General features: G+C 40.8%; 1 protein-coding gene across 3 annotated transcripts in view; it reads left to right on the top strand.

Moving 5' to 3' along the window:
- Window positions 1-20,624, top strand: part of LOC129368278 (carbohydrate sulfotransferase 15-like) — a 38,000-nt gene extending 17,376 nt beyond the window's left edge. The window contains exons 1-8 of one of the 3 annotated variants that reach the window (XM_055043199.1): window positions 430-848; window positions 1,804-2,382; window positions 7,079-7,418; window positions 13,432-13,575; window positions 17,340-17,496; window positions 18,518-18,674; window positions 19,573-19,720; window positions 20,147-20,624. In XM_055043199.1, coding sequence (XP_054899174.1) covers window positions 1,948-2,382; window positions 7,079-7,418; window positions 13,432-13,575; window positions 17,340-17,496; window positions 18,518-18,674; window positions 19,573-19,720; window positions 20,147-20,346 — 1,581 coding nt within the window. In that variant the 5' untranslated portion in view covers window positions 430-848; window positions 1,804-1,947 and the 3' untranslated portion in view covers window positions 20,347-20,624. Of the gene's footprint in view, window positions 1-429; window positions 849-888; window positions 939-1,803; window positions 2,383-7,078; window positions 7,419-13,431; window positions 13,576-17,339; window positions 17,497-18,517; window positions 18,675-19,572; window positions 19,721-20,146 lie in introns of those variants that run through there. The other 2 variants (XM_055043198.1, XM_055043197.1) reach the window with 2 other exon arrangements.
- The last annotated feature ends 3,865 nt before the right edge of the window (window positions 20,625-24,489 follow it).

The following is a 24,489-nucleotide window of genomic DNA, read 5'->3' as shown; positions in this document are numbered from 1 at the left end:
CATGTTTGCCTAATCTCAGTAGAGATCTTCTTTTCCTGAATTTGCCTACCTAATCTGAATTTGCCAATAAAAAATATTAGCTCATCTTAAAAGCTTTTAGTGCTGCCACTTCAGTGGCTGATGTCTCATATCTGCACTAGCAGATATGAGATATATTTGGTAGCAGATATCCACTGAAGAAACCTCTTGAAACTGTTGCTGGTTTCCCGAGAGCTCGTCTCTATAAACCAGCAACCGTTAGAGCCCCACCACATAAAAACAGGTTTTCTGTAGAAAAGCAAGGAAACAAATTCAGTTCGAAGAGCAAAAGCTTAGAACACCAATACTTAGAATGAACTCTACAGCCTACAATCATGATGTTTCTGCTGTGGTAGGTTGGTTGCTTGCCCTTATATTTTTTTATTATCAAATATCATTGCTTCACCCATTTCTATGGCCAGGCTTGAAATGTACACAAACAGATGTAAAGATTTAAAGTTGATTTTAAAAAGTGTCCATATTGTCTTAGTTTAGAAGGTCTTGCACATCCATAAATCATGACTTGGGAGTCAGTATGTGCTGACCCGGGCATTAAGCAGCGACAGTGGAGACAATGGTAGGGGTTCTTCCTGTCGTTTCTACTCCATGTTTTGTCCTTATGTCTATAATGTATCTTACTTTCAACGGCATGTGAATGACTGAATATAATGTGGAGGGCTTTGGTGTCCTCAAGGTCTAGTGCAGGCCATTTACTGTCTGAGCATGTTGTCGTATCACAACGTTGGTTTTTACAGAGCCAGGCTCAAGCGTCTACACCTCTCTCCCCGAGGGACTGGTTCTGCAGGGTGGAGCCGACGGCTCAGCTGGGGGTAAATGACACCGCTTGAATAAAGAGGCTGAAATCTCCAGTTCTGCTCCGTTATCAGCTGTGCCACAAGCGCTACAGATTTGTGCAGAAGGTGTGAGCTCTGGGTGGTGGTGGAGGGGTAGCAGACAATATCAGCAGCTGTGAGAAGGATTGATGACTCACTTCCACTCTGCTTGTGTCTGATGATATAAGCGTGCCGGAGTAGGCTGTAGGTGTGTCGTACATCAGCAACATGGAGCTATACATGCAGCTGCGAGTGTGAATGCATGAAACATCTCCAGAGGAAGCAGAGCTGTTCTATCTTTTGAAACATGTACTAGAGTTTACCTCTGTGGGCTTTTTGTCATCATGCTGTACTTTATTTACACCAAGTCATGCAAGCTCAGCTTCAGACACAAATCAAAGGTTCAAGGATAAACGGTCATGTGGTACCGCAAGAACATTATTATCAAAATTCTCAATACTTTTATCCTTTCAACACAGTTTATCTGTGTGTGACTGTTTCTTCTCATAGAGAAGAAACTATTTTCTGATAATATAAATCCCTTATGCAGGTCAGGCTGTGATATTTTTGTCCCTCACTGTGAGAGTCCAACATGCAGCCTTGTAGTTCACAGTTTGAATTTATCCATAAGACGTTTGTCCTTATCACTGCCTCCATATTGTGACTTTGATGCACAGAAAGGATGGGTGGGTAGAGCCGTGAGGCTGTGCTGTGCAGTACCAAGAGGAAGCTTAAGAGGAAGTCGATTGCTTTTGTTTCAAACTCGCATCTCCTTGTTTTTGTACTGAACACTGAGACTGGCATTATTGCACACTCAACCATTAAATTACAGTAACTCAATTTCTTTTTAAATGGTAATCTTGTAATTCCATTTCTACACGTAGTTGAATAATTTTTGCTATGGCATTTGGTTTTGTCTCATAGTTAAGCTTCTGCTATTTTTATTTTGCAGATGTCCGTAGAGGAGGTGGGCAGATCTCCACCAACCATCATGGATGTCAGTTTATGGAGATTTTCCCATTCCAAACTGTGGCATATGAATGGCTGCTGCTTATGTCGTTGAGCTCTAACACTGGGCATAGTTGCTCTGGACATCATGACACAGATGGACTACAAATACAGTCTGCTTGGCTCCGCTGTGGATGATTACCACAAGAGGCCGCTGCTCCTGCAGGTGGACAACACACCTATGAACTTGTTTGCGGTTCTGGAAGTGAAACGCGATCTAACGAGACGCTCAAGCACTGTTGGATGCAAGATCCGCCTGTACGGCTTCCTATTCATCCTAGCCATCATGTTTCTCATAATGGCATCATATGTTTTGACAGGGGACAAGAAGGGTCTTCTCCTTACGCCGTCCCCTTACCACCTCAACGGCTTTGTCAGTCCTGGACCCTTTGCCTTTAACCTCTCTTCAGTGGGGGACTATGCACATATAAAACTGGTGGTGAAATCCATCAAATCCAAGGTGGAGTTTCGGACCCAACGACAATGTCCTGACCGTAAAGCACTGATGAGGAGCGATCCACATGTGAGTAAATATAAACCATTTGCTGAATTCTGCATTTATGTATGTGTTGAAAAGTTGTTAATGTTTTGGTATAATTTCATCTACATGAAGCCTGAATTTAGGATAAACTAGTGGAAAACATAAACAAGTGATGTACAGGAATACACAAAGGTAGTGACTGATTTATCCTAAATGATCAAAAAAAAAAAAAAAACATTTGGAGAACAACTACATTTCCACAGTATCTACTTCAATTTACATAAAAGATAAACTTGTTCTGAAAACTCTGATAAACACTTAATGTCTCACAGGTCTCTAATGATTCTGTTATTCTCTCTCAAGGGGATGCACAAGGTCCCACAAAATTTTTGCATCCTGAACATCCTCATTGTTGTGCGATTCGCATCACGGCCTGATTCAAAGTAATTGCTAGTTTTAATTATATTGGACTGTGCTGAGGCTTTTGTGATGAAGCACTTTTTTTTTTAATTGAAAAGTTTAATGTGGTCATCGGATGATCAATAAGCCCATCAGCTGATGGTTTCTGCATTAATTGTCCTTAATGTCGATGTGTCCCTCAAGCTGCTGAGTAAGTCCTAACAGCATGGTTCATTCATATATTTTTAGCAACAATAAGAAAACTTTAGAAATCCCAGTAAAAGGGGAAGTTTGAAATGTGCTACCTCTCTTTTACTCTCAATGATGTCGCAGCTATACTCCAAAATGAACTGTTTCTCAGCATAGTTGGAACAATTTTAAAGACTTTTTACATAATTTCTGACAGACGGACATGAGGATTTACATGGAAAATATGTATTTTGTAAAACAACCTATTGCTGCCGTTTTTGCATGTTTAACTAGAAAACAACTTGAAGCGCTTTGTTGTAGCAACCTGAAATAGCAGCTGACCAGACTCTGTAAAAAATAGAGGTTTCTTTATAGGATCGTTTACTTGTTACGGGCTTTCTAGCTTGTACTTAAAATAACTTTCTGCTGCACTCAGTATCTGCTGCACTTTGATTGGGTCATGGTTGGTGTAGCCGATTTAATTTGAAATTTTGTCAGGTTCTGTGTTTAATTCTGAGTTTCTGTGTCCTGAGTTCTCCTCGTTGTCCTGTCTTCCCCTTGATTGTTCCCAGGTGTGTCTTGTTCTCCTGATTACCCTCAGTGTATTTAGTCCCTCCTGTGTCCTTTGTTCCTCGTCGGGTCCTTGTCGTATTGTTGTCAGATTGTCGTTGTTTTTTTGTGCCGCCCTTAAGACCAGTTGCTACCGGTGTGAGCCCTGGCTTCTGCTCAGCCGTGCTGCCTGGCCGCGGACTATTGTTTATTGACTCTGTGTTTTTGTGGACTACCGGTGTGAGCCCTGGCTTCTGCTCAGCCGTGCTGCCTGGCCGCGGACTATTTTTTATTGACTCTGTGTTTTTGTGGACTTATTTTCATTAAATTTCTCACCATACACCTACCTGGGTCTCCAGCGTCTGCCTCACCACCTCACCACCACCATTTCTTGACAGAAGGACCCGACCCGAAATACGGTGAGGCGCGCTGTTTAACATCATGGACCCAGAGGGTTTAGAGGAGCTGCTCCGTACTATCCGCGATTATGAGGAGGCAAAGAGCACGTCCACGTTCGCCCTGAGACGGCTAGGGTTCGCCATACGCCTGGGTATGTTGCTGGACTACTGGGTTCCACGTCTCCAGCACCCCGCGCTGGTGGAGCTGCAGCGGGAGGCAGAGGATATACGCCAGACAGCCTTCACGGCGTGGGATGCTAAACCTCTGCCTCCCAGGCCATACATCCGCTCCGCCAGCCCAGCCCCAGCTCCAGCCTCTGCTCCTCGTCCTGCTCCGCCGGACCCCGCTCCGGCTGCCGTTCCTGCTCCGCCGGACCCCGCTCCGGCTGCCGTTCCTGCTCCGCCGGATTCCGCTCCGGCTGCCGTTCCTGCTCCGCCGGATTCCGCTCCGGCCTCCGTGGACTCTGCTCCGCCGGATTCCGCTCCGGCCTCCGTGGACTCTGCTCCGCCGGATTCCGCTCCGGCCTCCGTGGACTCTGCTCCGCCGGATTCCGCTCCGGCCTCCGTGGACTCTGCTCCGCCGGATTCCGCTCCGGCTCCTGCTCCTGCTCCGCCGGATTCCGCTCCGGCTCCTGCTCCTGCTCCGCCGGATTCCGCTCCGGCTCCTGCTCCTGCCCCGCCGGATTCCGCTCCGGCTCCTGCTCCTGCCCCGCCGGATTCCGCTCCGGCTCCTGCTCCTGCCCCGCCGGATTCCGCTCCGGCTCCTGCTCCTGCCCCGCCGGATTCCGCTCCGGCTTCGGCTCCTGCCCCGCCGGATTCCGCTCCGGCTTCGGCTCCTGCTCCGCCGGATTCCGCTCCGGCATCGGCTCCTGCTCCGCCGGATTCCGCTCCGGCTCCTGCTCCGCCGGATTCCGCTCCGGCCTCCGTGGACTCTGCTCCTCCCGAGATCCCTAGTGTTCCTCCCGAGATCCCTAGTGTTCCTCCCGAGATCCCTAGTGTTCCTCCCGAGATCCCTAGTGTTCCTCCCGAGATCCCTAGTGCTCCTCCCGAGATCCCTAGTGTTCCTCCCGAGATCCCTAGTGTTCCTCCCGAGATCCCTAGTGTTCCTCCCGAGATCCCTAGTGCTTCTCCCGAGATCCCTAGTGTTCCTCCCGAGATCCCTGGTGCTTCTCCCGAGATCCCTGGTGCTTCTCCCGAGATCCCTAGTGCTCCTCCTCCAGTGTCCCCTAGTGCTCCTCCTCCAGTGTCCCCTAGTGCTCCTCCTCCAGTGTCCCCTAGTGCTCCTCCTCCAGTGTCCCCTAGTGCTCCTCCTCCAGTGTCCCCTAGTGCTCCTCCTCCAGTGTCCCCTAGTGCTCCTCCTCCAGTGTCCCCTAGTGCTCCTCCTCCAGTGTCCCCTAGTGCTCCTCCTCCAGTGTCCCCTAGTGCTCCTCCAGTGTCCCCTAGTGTTCCTCCAGTGTCCCTAGTGTTCCTCCAGTGTCCCCTAGTGTTCCTCCAGTGTCCCCTAGTGTTCCTCCAGTGCCCCCTAGTGTTCCTCCAGTGCCCCCTAGTGTTCCTCCAGTGCCCCCTAGTGTTCCTCCAGTGCCCCCTAGTGTTCCTCGGCACCATGGACGCCCTCCGGACCTCCCCTGTGGGGTCTGCCGCGGGCGCCGAGGACGCCCTCCGGACCTCCCCTGTGGGGTCTGCCGCGGGCGCCGAGGACGCCCTCCGGACCCCCCTCGACGCCTCTGCCCTCTTTCTGTTTAGTTTTGGACTCTTGGCCCCTCCTTGTGTTTCCGCCCACCTTTTGTGGGTAGTTTTTTGTTTTCTGGACTCTGGCCCTCCTTCCGTCGCCCCTCCGCCCACCCTGGTTTTTGAGTTTTGGATTTTGGTTTTGGGCGTCTGGTAGCCGCCCTTTAAGGGGGGGGTACTGTCAGGTTCTGTGTTTAATTCTGAGTTTCTGTGTCCTGAGTTCTCCTCGTTGTCCTGTCTTCCCCTTGATTGTTCCCAGGTGTGTCTTGTTCTCCTGATTACCCTCAGTGTATTTAGTCCCTCCTGTGTCCTTTGTTCCTCGTCGGGTCCTTGTCGTATTGTTGTCAGATTGTCGTTGTTTTTTTGTGCCGCCCTTAAGACCAGTTGCTACCGGTGTGAGCCCTGGCTTCTGCTCAGCCGTGCTGCCTGGCCGCGGACTATTGTTTATTGACTCTGTGTTTTTGTGGACTTATTTTCATTAAATTACTCACCATACACCTACCTGGGTCTCCAGCGTCTGCCTCACCACCTCACCACCACCATTTCCATGACAAATTTATTATGACTTGTTTTGGTTTCAGGCAGCTTTTTACATACAAGTGAATAGAAAGGTTTGAGCACCAAGCATAATCACCATAATCCTTAATCCCCACGTGTTAAATAATTTGATTATAAAAGTCTTACTCAGCAAGAGTAAGACTTATTGAGTGTGTAACATTTAGTCAAAAAAACATTTTGTTTTTTTGGCTAAATGTTACATTTTGCAGGTTGAAGAGTTTCAATGTGGGGGCGAAGAGCATCAAGGAATGGTTAACCTTGACCAGAAATACCAGAAAATTTGTTTTTTTTTAGTGTGCTTTCATTTATTTCATAAAATCAGTTAATGATTTATATAATTGTCAGTTCTTCTTCTGCTTCTTCACATTGTCATGAGATAAAACCACGGTGGATGATCGTTTAGCACTGCTTTTTAAGCAAAAATTAAAAGCCACCTCTCTTTATGTGTCACTCTGTTATGTTGTCCCCATGCATGTGCAGATTCTTTCCGATGTACTCTAGTTTCCAAAAACATGCATTCATGGTAATTGGCCACTTTAAAATGACATGGTGGTCCAGGTTGTACCTTGATTCTCTTGTTGACTGCTGCAGATAGGCACCAGCTGGTTGGGTCTCTGCAAGCATTAGGTGGATATAGAAAAGGGATGGATGTGCATCTGAGATTGTAAATGCATTTTAAAAGCTGTGCCTCTCCAGTAGCTGCAGTATTGTGAACTAACCTGTTATGATCTCTCCTTTCTCCAGACACCATCCAGCATACTAAAAATGTTTAAGAAACCTCTTCCTTTAGCGTGTTAGAATGTGTTAGTCCTCTGCTGTGCAGTGTAACAGAAATCTTGTTTGAGGTTGTTTTTTAAAGTAGAATGACTTGAAGTATTTTTATTTTATTTATTTTTATTTTTTTTTTGCCTTTTCAGATGTTTTCTGTCATCCCATCCAACTTCCTGCCTGGCATCAAGAACCCCTGCTGGTATGAGGAATTCACTGGGAATATTACCACAGATCCATACAAGGCAAATCTGTACGGACGCTATTCCAGGCGCTTCCGGACAGTTTTCCAGCACCTGAGGAGCACTTTCCATCACCATCTGTTACATCGCAACAGGACACTCTACCGCATGCGGTGCCTCCCCTATTTTTACATTATTGGTCAACCAAAGTGTGGCACAACAGACCTATACGACAGACTGCGGTTACACCCAGATGTAAAGTTTACCACTTTCAAAGAGCCACACTGGTGGACCCGGAAGAGGTTTGGTGAGTAAAGCTTCCTGTGGCAAACAGTGGAAGTAATTCTACAGGTGTGATCTGATCAAATCTTTGGAGGTGTGATGTTCATTTCTTTATGGGTCCTTCACATCAACTAACCCATGCCTGAGGAGAGGAAAGAGAGATCTCTCTTTTTTTCTTTTTTACATCCAAAAGTTGCACAAAGTAGAACTATCCAACTATACATAATTGGATAGTTGAAGATGTTGTTCATTTGTGATCTAATACGTTACAGAATGGCTTTTCACATCTGGAGAATTTTTCTTCTTCTTGTTTACATAATAGCACCAAATCAGTCAGATTGGCTGGAGAGGCCCTGTTAACACAAATTTCTTGTCACTTTATCAGAGCACCTTCTTTAACATGCAGGCCATGTCCTCTAAATGGCTTGTGGCAATCTGCAGCTGGGAATTTTGGCTTTCTTTCAACAACTCAAAACTCTTACCTCTCTTTCAAGAACACACACATATTTGTATACTGCAAAAGTTATAGTTATTTCCACCCAGTAATGACATTGATACCTTGAAAAAGTAACTTGATTTATGATTACCGATTACTCCTTGAAACCCTAACTTAGTTGCTTTTCCGATTACTTGACTTAGAGTCGCTAAGTTCTGTTACAAGTTTATTAATTATTTTCAGAAGCTGCCAAGAAGAGCTGTCGCTGCCTCAAAACATGCATGACAACGTGGGAGAGTTAACTGTGTTTATGGGGAGCATTTCTTCCACTACGTCTTGTCCGACCACTTTCTTCAACTCTTCCCTGCTTACTGGTTTTGCACATAAGTCCAGCTTTTGTAGTTTGGGTGGTGGAGCACCTCTTGCATTTTAGTTGCAGCTTTCTATGTTTCCAATACCTGGTGAAACTTGCTCTCTCAGTTTTGTACCAGTGCAGTACAAAAAGATTGTTCTAAATTGTTTCATACTACAAGAGTTGACGATAAAAACAAAAGATTTAAAATTAACAGTAACAATTTTAAATCTTATTTACATCAATATATATATATATATATATAATATACATTAATGAATATTGATATATATTGGTTGAAAAAAGCTTAAAAATAATAGAAATACAGAAAACCAATTGTTGAAAAGTTATTTTTCACGTTGTATTTATGTTGGTGACATTTCGTTAAAGGAAATTGCAACCTCTACATACACACTCAGCTAGTAAGCATGTTCTGGGAAAGACTGGTAGTGAGTGGCTTTATCTTTCACCGGGGGACTTTCGTGTTCTCTCCTCGTTGCATTAAACTGCTGCGTGAGCAGTGCAGAAAATCACACTAGTTATTCTGACTCCCCTATTTTCCAGGGTGTTACAATAGCAGTAATTCACCGCACAGAGGATACAACGAACCTAGACATTTTCATCTTTGGCTTACACAAAGTCATGTGTTTCCTGCTAGAAAACATGCATCTCTCTCCTCCCTCCATTATTTATGCCTATATCATTTTGTGGTATCACTTACCCTCCAAGATATATATATATATATATATATATATATATATTATATATATATATATATATATATATATATATATATATATATATATATATATATATATATATAGTTAAAGCTTCACCCTGAAGAATTTAGACGAATTTAGAAGAATCTCGACTTATGCTACGTTTCCCTTGAACATAGATAAGTGACTTTTGTTGAAGCCATAACATCTGAATATGTCAAAACATATTCAGTGTGAATGAAGCCTTGGCATGCTTTGAAGCCACACAACCAACTAACCCTGCACTTGCACTACTGCAGCACTCACTGTTGCATTCATTTCTTACATCCAATCTGTTCAACATATTTCTTATCTCAGCGTTCAGTGGTTGCTTATTTTGCATCTTTAGTTCATTCTAATTTCCATCCCCATGTGTATTTCTGTCTTATTTAAACAGCTAATTGCGGAATAATGCATGTTCTAATTAGACAGCAAATTATTTATTTAATACCATTGTTACATAAATATATCTTACATGGAACATGTCAAATGAGATTTTATAAAAATATTTTCTCATTTAACTTGTTGAAAGTTAAATATTATGAGACAATAATTAGCTTGTTTTTGTCAGAATTCTGAAGCATGAGCAACCTTCTGATGCCGCCGCTCTGATTTGGCATTCAGTTGAGTTTGAACAGGTGGCAAACAAGTCATTCACTCTAACAAAGAGACAAACACAGAGTGCCGAGGAGTAAGAACCGCCTCACAGCAGACATCTGGTCGTGTCAGTTCTGTTGTCAGAAAGTGTGGTGCCATCGTGTTCTTTTTTATTCTGCTGCAAAGACATCTGTGATGTTAAAAGCAATGCTGAACCATCATACGAGAGATTTAAAGCCACAGTAGGTAAACTTTATAAAAATATACTTTTTACATATTTCCTAAAATTATCACTATGTCCTGACAGTATAAGAGGAGATTGATAATTTATGAAAAATATTAAGGCTCCTCCTTGTGAGCTTAAAAAGTTTGGAGAGCACACTTCTCCCGGTCAGAACAAAAAAGCAAAACAAAAAACAATCAGACCTGGGAGAACTTTCTTAACACTTTCAATCATCTGCTGCTCACACGCTTATCCTGTTCAGCGGTGGTAGAACTGTAGAGGGTAGACTTTAGTGCAAATTTTCAGACTAAAACTATGCTTTTCTCAAAACCCCCTATTGCAGCTACAAAGCCAAACAAGATCAGGCAGTGACTACGCATTAGCCTTGTATTGCTTCTTTTGCACTGACACTGGTTTAGGTGAAAAAAGTTAAAGTTTGTTGTGCCAGGAGGTCTGGCCATTATAACTTGTGTTAGGTAGGCCCCACAAGATGGAAGATTTCTTCTTCACCAACACACTGCTACACACAAGACTAAACAACATGGCAGAGGAATATAATATCACCAGATAAAGCTGCATCATTTTTAAACACACAGACAATGAAGAAATGTTTGAGAGGCAGTCATTTTAAAATTCGGACTCAAATGTGAGGTTTGGATAAAGTGACGGAGTCAAGAGGCCCATGATGGCTCTGAGGGGGACAATCATAGCACAGGTGGAGGAAAATGCTGACCTGACAACTATCAGTCCTCGGTGAGACAGTCTAACTTAGCTCAAGCTTAAGTTTAGTCTTTTGATGTGCAAAACTGAACGACACACAGGACTAACAGTCTACATCCTCATAATCTGACTAATTTGGAGCTGTAAAATGAAGGGTGAGGTAGTACTTTAAAATTGTTTTAGCTTTACATCATCTTATGAAGTTGTTGTCTCATCAAAAACATACCTGGAGTGTCGCTTTGACTCTTCTGTCATGCATGTTTGAGAAATCTCCCAAAGCAGTATTTTAGAGTTTCATAAAACTCTTGGAGAGACTGAGCGCTGCCTTCAAGGAACGTAGTTATTTTATTATGCTGTATTATGTGACTGGAAAACACATAATGCTGCCGTTTCAAGTCAAGATGCGGCAAAGTGTTTTAGCCCTCCCTCCACCCCTGTCTCACTTCCTCCCCCTGTGCACCCTCTTCCCTTCCCCCACAAGCCACCCTGGTGCCTTTCTGGGGGGGTGGGGTGGGTGCGTGGCTAGCGGTATGGATGAAAGGAAAAAAAAAGAAAGAAAACGTTACACAAAAGTGTATCACTGTAAAGATGGTTTGTAGTTTTGTTGCAACCTGAAGTGTGAAATAAACTTCAGTGGAGTTTGAAAATGAAATATGTGTATGCATTTATGTCTGCTGGAACGATATATTTGCCCAGTCAATTTTGTTTTTCTTGTTTGGGGGGGAAATCTTTGTGAACCACTGCCTTATACAGTAAGGGCATTTTGGGTTATTTTTGAGTTTTGATTATTTCTAAATTGAGTTCCTTTTCCACACTCATCTAAACATGTTTTTAGATGTGATAAGACCTTGACCTGATTATTTCTAAGGTGGCAAAGATTTTTCTGTAATAAAAGAGGCAAGACATCATACTATATTTAATGCATGTATTTTTTTCATCCCATTCCAACTGAAACACTCATTAGAGCTTATGAATAATGGAAAGCGTCAGGAGCTCCAGAGACAGACGTTAGTGCAGTGAGTCAGTGTGTGTGGGCTAATAATGTTTGCATTTTTAAAGAATGTTTCTTATAGGAAAATGAAAAAAGGGCAGTGAAGCTGAAGGGCACTGATCTCCCTCTCAGTTAAGTGCTCTTTTATAGTCACCTCTGATTGCAAAATCAAACAAAGATTAGATAATGACTAAAGATTAAGTTGGTTGTACAAAACATGCAGTCAATTTTCACTGAAGATCAACAGCTGTTCTTTCACAGTGCGAGTGTGAGTACTATGCTGCCAAGATTGCTTCTTTCAGTGGGCACAGGTCTTTTTTTTTCTTCCAGCTATAACTAACACCCATAATTTATTTTCTCTGCATATGAATCGCAATGATTTTATTGTCACTCTGATTTTTTTGGTGTTATTCTAATCAGCATATAGCTAACAGTAGTACTTGTTTCTTTAAAGAACATTCCCAAATTGTAATCACAAATATCAAAAGATGACTGCCTGTTACAGCCAAAGAAGTTCATTTGAAGTTGATCCAGATTCTGAGCTTAATCCCTCTGACATTCCAAGAACCTAATTGCCAGATTGTTTATTCTGCAAGCATTGCTTACTTTAATATGATATGTTTAGTTTGGAGTTGATGATTATCTACAGATTAGTTATTTGCCTTATGGTTGTTTTTCTGGCGCTCGCAGTGGTGCAGCTGTATTTCTGCGATAGGGGAATGTCCCACTTCGTTCCCTTTTGCGTTCATGCTTTCTGTCACCTACTCTTTATCCCTTCCAGACATGCACTCTCGGGCAGGTGCTGGTAATCAGCTCTTTTCTCCTCAGGCATCCTCTCAGGGCACTCTGAATTCAAATGGCCTTGTTTTGTATTTATTTATTTTGTTCCCCCTTGGGGCACTGCTAGACTGATACATAGAAATGGTGAACTGATGTGATATGTGCCACATAGCTTTCTGAGACGAGAAGCCTGAATCACAGGCAAATGTGTCTGCTTTATGGAGCAGAAGTCATGAAATACAACGCAAATGCTTGACATTTAATTTAAATTCTAAAAGAAAACGGATGGCAGATCCATACCAGAGCTATTGCACCTGATTTAAATGCGAATTTTCTAAATTAATATTGATACTGACTTGCTGTTGGAGCCTTTAGCACTAACGCGTCATTAAAAGAAACATCTGTTTGACTTACATCATTTTTCTAATCCTGCACACACGCTGCAAAGTCATTTACCAAACAACTACAATAGCATAGTAAATTTTCATCACTATAATTATTCTGTGCTCAGCCACAGCTCAGATGGAAAACACATTTTGCTTTAAAAGCAAAATGTGCCTTTAACTGGAAATATTAACAAACGGAGAAGAAAAATCTCCTATTTCTAAACTGAGGTCGGATTGGAGAATGCTCAGAGTTGATCACGAATATCAGATAAGAATACATATCACATCTTGTGTTGCAACCAAGCACTGGTCCTCACAGCAGGAATTAATACCAACTAGAACTGCAAGAACTAATAAAAAGAGTTCATCACTTTCGTAGCAAGTCCAGAGTTGTCGAGGTTCCTACTGATGTAGTTCACTTCCCATTACCAGCACTCCTATTTCAGCACTTGGTGCCTGGTAACTTTGGATGTTTGTCTTAGTAGGTACACTGTTTTAAGGTCATGCTCCTGTATCTCTTAATATGTTTGATAGATGGCCATCTTGCTGGGTAGTATGGTAAACTATTTTTCCTCATATCTTGATGAGTAGTAACAATTTTTTGTGAAAGAGTAGTGGCACACATACTGAACATAGGTTCTTTGGGAAAGATAGCAAAAACATAGCAAGTAAAGCTAAATACTCACAGCTTTTTGTCTGCATTGCAAGTTTGAACCCTGAATAAAATGATAAACAAACCTGCATCTGCTGAGAAAAACTGTGAGATGAATCCTTCTTGATGTTTGTTTTTTTCAGGTATCATTCGTCTCAGTGAGGGTTTGCATGATCGGTACCCAGTGGAGGACTATCTTGACCTGTTTGATCAGGCTACGTACCAAATCCAGGGTGAGCTAATTGCAAACAACAGCGGATCACCCAGCCACCCAAACATCATCATAGGTAAGTCGCATCATCTGTTAACTTTAGAAGCCACATCATAATTGGTAGACAAACTCTTAAACTATAAAATGTGTTGAAAATAATGGAACAAAATCAGGAACATAAAAAACTGATGCTTTTAGAGTTATTTCACCAGTGAGTAGAAAAACATAAAGTCTATGATATAAAAGTCATAGAGAGGGTAATAAGAAGGTCATGTTGTCACACTGCATTCAGGGCAAAAACAAACATGAAAAGAATGACTGGATATTCAACAATGTGAAGCACAATTCTCATCAGAATCAACAAAATATTTGAATGAAAAGTCTTCTGGAAAACAAATCCAGTGGGTTAATAAAAATCACTGTTTATAATATGTTTGACAAGGTTTAATTCAAACAAGTTCTTTTTAAATCTATTTGCTTGTCAGGTTAACTACCATGAGCAATGTCAGAAAAGCTACCTCCTTTATGTCTTAAAATTTAAAAGAGCCCTTGTGGGTTAAAAGTGTCACAACTTGATGCATTGCATCCTCCAGTATTGCCAGTCATCAGTTAGTTTCTAGCTGCATCTTTATAGTTTCAGATCTTCCAACATATGAAAGCTTGTCAAAACTGTCGACTTGCTTTTGTTTCCACGCTCAACCTTGACACACAGAGCTATTCATACAAAAGGACAATGAGAAAAGGAAGACACATGTCGCTAATTTAAATAGCAAAATGTTTTGTTCTTTTATTAATTTGCATAAACAAATGCAATCAAGAGTCACTGTGCCTGGAGTATAATTAAAGCATGTTGGATGCTGGGCGTCAAAATACTTTATTCCCTTTTGGAGAGGTTTGTTAATAGTTGACCTTTATAAGCCCCTGGTTGTCCACAGCAAGGTTGCTCTTGACGTCTGATGAAGCCTAAACTACATACAAACATCCTGCTTCTCACTGTGTTTAAGCAAACTGAACATACGCTACAAACTCTGCGAATCAAGTGCCAGGAAGCTGCTTATCACATTCGGTCTACTCATGGGTCTATTGCGCAACGAGCAACTTAAGAATGATTTGCCAACAGAGATCTGAAGGTACAAGATACAAATGATAACATGCCACACGATGCCTGAGACACTGCTAATCAGATCTGCAGGAAGTTTTAGTACCAAAACGTTTCCTGCTAAGCTTAATCTTCTGTCTTCCTGTTTTGTTTTGTTTTTTCTTGTCAGAACATCGCTCTGTGTCCCCTCCCTCACTTACTTCATATTAGTTACTCAGGTCATGTAGCAGGCTCTGATACGTGTGTGAAAGTGCCCAAGCAGTATCCTGCACCACCAGTCAAGCTGCACCCAGGAGCGTTTTTTGGCATTTGTCGGTGTCCTGCAACTTCACTTGTAATCTTATATTTCAGAGGCTGCAGGTAGTGAGGCTGCTCTGCGGGAGCCACTTCAGCAAAGGAGTGTAATTTTTTTTTTCTTTTTAAAAGAGAGTCGGTGACTCAGCTATAAAGAGACCCTCTAACATCTTCCTAATGCTAGACGTCCTTCTGCCTCAGTTAGCCACTTCACTGGAGTACTTTATAAAGAAATCATTGTTTTTTTATATCTACAGCAGGGTGGAGAAGCCTACAAACCTCCTTCCTCTATCAGCATATCCTGTTTCCAGCTTCACTGCTCCTATCTGTTCCTGCCTTTTCCCATCGTCCAAACACTGTGTCAAATAAACGACTCAGCTGGGAAGGAAAACTGATTTAACGTTTCGACAATAGCCTTTTCACACTGCACTGAGTTGAGCTTAGCGTGCTGTGCTGTTTTGTTTCCCTCTTTAAAGAAGTAATCCTTGTAACGTGGTGGGGGAGCGTGCCAAAAGCCCACTCGGTATTCACTCAGTGCTCCGGGAGAGCCCAGCAAGGTGCAGGCCTCCGGCCAGGGTCTTTGCTTTTAGATTCTCCTCCGCCGATGGTCAGGTTGGGGAACCACAGGAACGACGGTCTGGCTCCTTCACTTGTTTACTCGGAGTGAAATACACCCTCTTTAGCTGACACGGGGCCCTTTAAATAGACAAGATCACAGTCTGTATCATTTCAGACATGACGGCATTAGTACTGATCCAGTTTCGCATTCACTGTTGTCAGCATAGAAAATAAGTCTCTTTTTTCGGAGGGAGAGAGAAAGCGATAAGGCTTCACTTAGCAGATAACAGCATAATGAAGGCACAGACAGCCTAATGAATCCTGAATATATTTCTCGGTGCAGCCTGATAAAGTTACTAGGCTCAAATTGTTTGAGAAAGGATGTCGTTTGACTTGATGAGTAACACGAGTGTCATTGTGTTGACAGCAGTCACGCTGCAGTTTCTCTTTACCACCAAAGATGCAATTATAGTGCCTACTTGTTTGCTTGTGTGCTCATACGAACATAATACTAGAGCAAAGAGAATTTTAAGTGTTTGCTATTTGCAGGTTTAATTTAAATGAGTACAGTGAGAAAAACAAGTATTTGATCACCGTGCGACTTTGCAAGTTTTCCCACTAACAAGTGATGGAGGGGCCTGAAATGTTCCTCTTAGGTCCATGTCCACTGTGAGAGAAAATCCGTAAATCACAATGTATGGTTTTTTTAAACGACTTATTTGCTGCTGCAAATAAGGATTTGAACACCTGTGAAAATATTTGTTAATATTTGGTATAGTAGCTTTTGTTTGCAATTACACACACTTATTTTCCTCACTGTATATGGAACTAGATCAAAGTTGGTGTTTTATATACGGTCCTTGATTTCTGAGGGACAAAAAGCATTGACATGCCTTGAACTATTTTATTTTCTGTCACATGACCACAAAGTTAAATGTATTTAAAGTGGTTTTTTTTTTTGTTGCAGACAAAGTACTATGAACTACAAGGGCAAACTTTTTTTTTCCCAGTAAAAATCTGAAAAGTACACACACTCACACACACATTCACAACAGATACATACTGCTTAGTATTGTCCTTTCACTGATTGGAAACATTTGAATTTCTTAGTTTCTGATCACCAAACAGGCCTGATCATGTTGAAAACGGTCCAGTTCTGATCCCAATTCAAATTCACAGCACATCTCTGGTTGTAAATTAGAGTACCTGTCACACTGCCTTCAATTGGCTTTGAAATGCAAGGCTTGTTCTGAATGTAACTTAATTTACATAAATTATAACTCCTCAACCATCAAAACAATAAATAAAACAATAAAGAAAACTCCCATCGGTCATTAGCATATTCATCTGAATGCACTCATGCACAAGACTCTTTGAAAACATGGACATGTAGTATGTAACTGTTACATATTTTCTGTTGAGGCTGATATGTTAAAAACATTTTTCTTTTCTTCCAATTTAAAATTGTGAAGTAGAGAAACCTAATTAGTAATATTTATGTTTTATGTATTCTCAGCTTTACGTCCAAATAACCTTTGAAGCAGAAATGAAGGAACATAAAGGCTATATCCACTGTAACATAAATGACATCTGCATTTAATACAGCCTGCTTGAAACCCTTTAAAACATGCGGTTGATTTAATTTCACACAAAAACAACCATATGCAGCACGGAGACCTACAGGGTGGAGCAAGCCACAGCAAGTTTGGAATTATTTCTTAAAAGAAAATTCCCAGAAACACAAACATGAGCTGTGAGTCTCTGAAACTATCATAAAAGTAGCAGAAACGTGTTTCCATATGCGTTTTGCTTTATAGCTCAGCACCGTTTTTTTAAGACTCTGATTGCGCTCGCTCTTCATTGCGACCACATTTGGTGTGTTCTTGCAGGAGAAGCGAGTGCCTCCACCATGTGGGATAACAACGCCTGGGTGTATTTCTATGACAACACCACAGAGGGAGAGCCGCCGTTTCTCATCCAGGACTTCATCCATGCCCTACAGCCAGAGGCCCGCTTCATCATTATGCTCAGGGATCCAGTGGAAAGGTTGGAAGAATTTCTATCACACTGCCCTCAATTGGCTCTGAAATGCCTGTAATGATGCAGCTCTAAAACATGTCCCTATCACAGCTGTTTACCCTGCTGACACAGAGATGCTTCACCACTTTATGGGAAACAAGAGCTCTGGCTGTTATGAAGGATGCGTTGGGCTTTTACTGTGGCTGCCTGTCATACGAGTTGTTCTGTGACACATTTATTAAACGTGTGCAGAGCTTCCTCCTGAGTGCCTGACACTCATTTTAAACTTGGCCTTCTTCACCTACTTGCTTATTTCTTCACACTGAAGAACATGATGTTTGTTGTCCACACTTGTGTTAAAGAATTGCACATCGTTGATTAGATTAATCATACTGTTTGTGTTTTTTTATGAGGTAAAGAAGACGAACAAGATTGCGATTACTACTAAAAACAATAATGATAATTATGATTATTGTCATTATGACCTGTCCTGGGTGTGCCCCGCTTCTCACCTAATGGCCCCTGCATATAGGCACTATTCCCCATGTGTCAAACTTATTTTTACTTTTGGGTCTTATCAAGATTATGAATGTCCTCAATGGGCTGGTTGTGTCAGAATGTCTTAACAAAACTATTTAAGTTTTAATTAATCTCAGCATGCCTATCTTAGACTGTTTCACATATCAATGTTTTTATGTTGCCACATGCAGCCTCCAGTTTTAAACAAAACACCTAAGTGAATAACATGCTAGAATAAACTGGGTGTTTGCCATGATGAGTTCACTGACTTAGAAGAACATGATTTTTGAGTTTTTGAAAAATAGTTGATTCTGGTCACCAGTTCAGTTTTTAACAAAACAGCTTTTTATTATAGAAAGAAACTCTGGAGGCAATTCTTGCTAGGATTCTCACACTCTTGCATTGTTAGATAGATTACTCTTTAATGCAAATAAATAAAATACATTCAATCGGAATCCATTAGCCTTTAACTGGGAATTTCACAAACATGAAAAGGAAATGTTAACAGTGCCTCTCTGTTTTCTCCAAGGCTTTACTCTGACTACCTGTACTTTGGAATTGCCAATAAGTCTGCGGAGGATTTCCACGAGAAGGTGTCAGAGTCCCTGCAGCTATTCGAGGGGTGCCTTATGGAATACACAATGCGCTCCTGTGTGTACAACACCACTGTTAACAACGCAATGCCAGTGAGTGGTCCCTCCTTCCTCCTTTTGTCTGGCAGGCCTCCTTCAAAGTGAAATTTAGCCACCAGTTTATAAGATTGTGGGAAAAGACAAGTAGCAAAGGCTTGAAGAGGGAAAGAAGGAGGGCAATCCGCACTTCATTAGCACATGTTAAAGGACCTTCATAAAAGAAAGCGTAGCCTCTCTGGCTGCAACAAAACTTAGTTCAGCAAAGCTATGAACCTCCTTGAGACCATCAGACTAAATCTTTGGAGTCAGCCAGTCCTGAGCCCTTGTATTAGGATCCTGGCCAGCTTTTCCCACAGTACTCTGGAGCTGACTGGGTTAGAGGAAGAGGAGAAGGAGTCTCAACAGTCCTTTTTTTTGGCTCCACACAGAAACTGTCTGGTATTTAGAGGTCCTGCTCTCCAGCTGCCTCCAACAAGCTTCGTGACCCTGTGAGGGCAATGCCTGTTCTCTGCAGCTGTTCTCAAAGTCTGTCCATTGATATCAGTTATTAATGCATGTTGAAAAGAACTACAGTTGTTTGTGCTGTGGTGTCAGATTAATAAAAGGATAAGTGTCAGCAAGACACCTAAAGTAACCTAAAACTAATGTGAGTAGGAAGTTTTAGAAAGTCAAATTACTGGTTTTAGACATAATCAGTGACTTGGTGATGCTAATCTAAAATGGGGCTCATACATCAAACATTCTCACAGAAGTTATCTCTCACAACTCCCCAAAATAAATATGTGCACTTACTCCCATGATCATGCACTGGATTCACATAGAGGAGCAAAGAAAGCTTTGAAAATATTTTCCTTCTTCTTTTACAGAAGAGGCTGCATGCACCACTATGAAAGCAATATCTTCAACAGAACCGGATGATCTAAGGCTGCTTCTCTTGTTTTGTTCCCAACAGGTGAGACTGCAAGTTGGCCTTTACATTGTATACCTGATTGACTGGCTGACTGTCTTCAGCAGAGAACAGATTCTGGTTCTGAGGCTGGAAGACCATGCCTTCGACAGGAAAGACACAATGCATAAAGTCTTTGATTTTCTTAATCTTGGTAAGTAGGACATAATGATTTTGGACAGTCTTCTTAAAATTCACGAACACGGGCACCCACTGTCTGGTCTGTCTGAGGTTTAGCTTTTCCCAAAAAAAAAGAAAAAGAGAGGTAAAACCATCATGGGAGAGACATACCCTCAAACATTGGTCGTTGTAGTGAAAGGTGGTATTGATTCATTTGGTTAATAATTTAATACAATGTTTCCTTTTCCACCTAATTGAATTTTTTAATGAGTTATTCTGTGTTTGTCTATTATATTAAATACAAATGAAACATTGGGTAGTCCCCTTACAGACATAGGAACAGCCTTAAATGGTATTAATACTTCTGCAAGGAACTGTCATTTCTTACTGTCAAATGGCATTTCTTTATTACTGGGTGCAGGAAGAAGTGAAGTGACAGAGTTATTTGTGTGTTTTTCAGGGCCATTGTCAAAAGAAATAGAATCACAAATCACAAAAAGCCCAGCATCAAACACCAGGAGACCAGCTGACAAGAATCTGGGACCCATGCTGCCTATAACTAAAGAAATTCTGCAGGACTTCTACAAACCATTTAATGAGAAACTGGCGAAAGTGCTGCAACAAGAGTCCTTTCGCTGGGAAAATAATTCCGAACTCTGAACAACAGTTCTTTCAACAAGAAGGAAGAAGGCAGAGCCCCATTTCTGAGTTTATCTCTTTTAAGTGCCCATAGAAAAATCTAAGTATTTTAATGTGAATTATTTTAAGTTATAAGAGCAGAGATGAATCAAAGATGGAAAATAACAGCACAAGGAAGTGTGATGTTTTTGTGTGATTGTGTGCGAGAGAGGAAGAATGATAGACTGCAAGTGATGCTGGGTGATCTTTGCTTGTGCGTTTTGTGTCCAGACATATAAAATTAAATTGTGAATTTTAAATATGGAACATAAGGTCTCATCTTTGTTGTCTTTATTGGTTTGATCAATACAAACAACATTAAGACAGAACTAACAATCTATATAAGTCTCAGTTTGGTATTCCAGTCAGAGTTTTGTGTGAACAATGATGAAAATAGCCAAACACAGATAATTCCTAAGACAACAGCACCCTCTTCTGTGACTTATATGCCACTACAATAAAAGAACAGCTGAGAGTGTGAGACTTTTGATAAATTCTTATATTTACTTACTGTTTTGACTCATCTAAGACAGAGTGCATCTTGGAGCGGTTGCTTTCCCTCGACATACCTAAGGGCAATTTAAATAAAATAAAACACATATTCAATATTTTGATTGCTCAGTTTATGTTCACTAGCTACCACAGCAAACCTGTTGAATCAAGAATCACTTAAACAGAACTCATCTGACAATTTGAGAAACAAGTTTCTGTTTCTCAAACAGAAACTAAAAATCAAGAAACGTGGAACATCATGCCGAGCTTTGGCCATATACACTATAAACTTGGCAGTTGATGGTTTAAGTTATATCAGAAAACTGTTTGACCATTGCTTGATTTAATGCTTCAGACATTTACTTACACTGGATTCACCTGGGAGCGATGTACCAAATCACAATATATTTTGACAACTTATTCGACCATTTTTCACATAAGGACTTATGAGACAAACTTGTGCTTAATTGTTGTGGAGGTTCAGACTATTCAAGAGATCCATGTGATACATTTTGATCACCTTCATGTCTGGCAGTTGCTAAATAAAGGCCACTAGAGCCAACAAAATCTTCAAAAAATATATTAAACAGTTCTATTAATGTAAATACCTGACACGCTCCACACCAAATTACATCTCCGTAAGGGTGGTTAACACTTTTGCCAATTTTGTGGCTATATTGCTGTATTTTGTATATATTCAGATGTTAAACATATCATCTGAAAGTCAAACTTTCTGTCAGGTCAGCTGTCTGCCATAAAAACTGCAGTTGGTGCAGGCCCAGATACAAATTATGAATTGCATTCCAGTTTTTAAAACTCAAACTTGATTGTTGTATAATCAATCTATATTTCAAATAATCATAAAAGAACACAAAAAAAAAAACAACATAAAACTAATCCCTATGAAGAAGAGTGGAGATGGCTGGTTCAATTCCTGCTCTGCCTGCCCCTATCATTTGTGTCCTTGGACAAAACACATCTTGCCTGCTGGTGGTGGTCAGCAGGCAAGAAGCAGACCACTATGGCAAATTCAATTTGACATAAAAGGCCATTGGAAATAAAATGTATTACTGTTGTGATTACATATAAATATTTAGCATGACTTTCACTTGAATATGTATCATACTCCAAATTCACAAACATTAAATAGTACTTGAAGTATAACTATATCCACCAGAGGGCAGACAGTTCCTTTGAGAAACTAAAGAAATATCCAAAATATTTCATTTTCAATCCTTTGAAAGCAAGTCAGATGTCAGTAATCTGTTCGTTTGGCACTTTTCAGATTCTCCCAGTTTCAACTAGAAAAACTTAACTTGAAGCTTTTGAACTTCTGAGCTCAGTTTAATAACCATGCTGCAGTAAAACATGTAATGCAGTACTCCTGTTGAATAGTTACACATCCCAGGGACATATTCTTTCTCACTTAAATCAATGCCATCTGAAGAGAAAAGAACTGATATTTGAATATTTCACTTTTCGAAGGTCTGGTTTATAGGTTCAGTGCCAATGAATGCCTGCAACCAAACTTTAATTTCCTTGGAATTTACCATTATTAGTGAAACTTTCTGTGATTTGGACCAGTCTACAGTGACTGACGGGAGACCTGGATGACTACAGCCCAAAGAAATGTTGGAGCACTCCTTTCAAATGCACATTTAGTTTTGCATCTGGCATTCCCACTGCTTTTTATTGCTTCTGTGCAAAATTTTGGACACAGTATAATAAAAATATAACATGCTGCCATGGAAAATTATTGTCTTTTCAGATGCTGACCGTTCTCTCAATCAACCATCTCATGTGGAATTAATTTATTATGGTAACCAAGACTTAATATTTGGCCTTCCCTCCACAAAAAGGATAAACTAAATTCAGTCCAACACAGGCCAAAGGGAATAGAACAGCAAAGGAGTTTAGTATGCAGCAGATCTGTGACAGCAGATAACTATTGGCACAACTAGCTAAGGCAAACACCGGAAATCATTTAAATGTAGCAAAAATTGTGTTTTATAGCTAGGAAAAGCTAAAATAAAATACATTCCCACTCCATAAAAACCAGATTTCTTGAGAATGTGACTAATTAATAGTTGTCTGTAACTCATGGACCTCTTGATGGCTTGACCAATTAATGCACACCTTGCTCGACTTGTGACATTAGGCCATATTACGTATCTTATTTTTTCATTTGTAAGGTACAGTTATGAGAGAATATTAGGGCCAAAAACATGAAATTACAAGATAAAAGTTATAATGTCAGAATAAATTTGTACAAAAATAGAATCATAATATACGAGAACAGTCATAGAATCGCGAGATTAAAAAAAAGACCACTCTCATAATTTAATTTTAAATTTTTTCTTAGCATGGCCTTTATACTCTGCTGTACACAGTCAATATTGTTCATTCAGTTAATCCACACAAAAGTCATAACTTCCAGGTCGAGAGTCTTGGTGCTCCTGGCAGCATGGAATGGGATTTAGACTTTGCCTTTAAACTGGATTTACTGACAAAATGAAAAGAGAAGCCTTCACTGTATGCTTCCAGTAAAGGCTTCATTTTCAAGTTCCATTGACTTGAAAATGAAGTGATCGAGGCATGACGATGGATTCCCTGACCCTGCAACATGGAGGCAGGCCATTTCAGGTCATATTTGTGGGATTTACAACAGGATGTTGGATATTACTGGAGGAAAAAAATGTTTCAAGGGTCATTTCATATCAGCTTGGATAAACTTCCCGAAAAATCTTTAAGCTTATTTAAAGCCATAGTCCCCCCATTTCTTGTCCTTTCCCTCCATCACCTCTGCCCTCATCATTTACTCCTCTAATTATAATTTTTTATAAAGTTGTTCTGATGATTTATGTCCCACATATTTTTACTTTTTAGTACTTAAAAAAACAACAAACAAACAAAAACAACACTTTTACCAACATATTGTTAAACAAGAATAAAGGAGAAAGTCCTGATTTGACTCCCATCTTTACCCAGTTCTGTTTATGGAAAATGGCTTGCAATAAAAAGAAAAGTTCTGAATAAACAAGTTCATGCATCCATTATGCTCACTCATGACTGATGGACTGCCAGTTATATTTAAAAAGGCTCAGTGACACCCAGTAGTGATCACTGATAATGGAGACAAGAGGAATACAAGAATAAAAAAGAAAAAAAAAATCTGTTTCTGCTTGCCTGATTTTTCAGTAATAAAAACATCATGTAAGTAATTGCATTATATTCTTTTCGTGAATGGCAGAATAAGCTGCAGATATAAAGAAGAGCCAGGCCTGTCCTTTTCTGTTCTTTTCCCAAATATTTGTTGGAGAGGCTGGGCCCTAAGCATCTGTTTGTGATATACAGTGTTATGCTGTTTTATCTGTTTTGGACACGTGCAGTAGGGACAGAAATGGTCTCTGGGAGAGGATAATATTTCCTCTGTGTTTCTTAAAATGGCTTACAAAACTACAGTTTACAAAGTTTTATCCTCATTCAGATGTTTGTTTATTTGTTGTTTTGGGCAATTTAGCTGTTTTAGGTGTCTGGAGGTTTCTGAAAATGATTAGTGATCATTACTTAAACCAGATGTCTTTTTTCCCCCCTTTATTTTCTTCTCAATAGTCTCTTTTGAGTGTTGTTGTG

Source organism: Poeciliopsis prolifica, unplaced genomic scaffold (genome assembly GCF_027474105.1).
Source record: "Poeciliopsis prolifica strain line A6 unplaced genomic scaffold, Auburn_PproV2 SCAFFOLD018, whole genome shotgun sequence".
Classification (NCBI taxonomy): domain Eukaryota; kingdom Metazoa; phylum Chordata; class Actinopteri; order Cyprinodontiformes; family Poeciliidae; genus Poeciliopsis; species Poeciliopsis prolifica.
The sequence above is the reverse complement of the archived record's forward strand: the minus strand, read 5'-3'. Positions and strand labels throughout refer to the sequence as shown.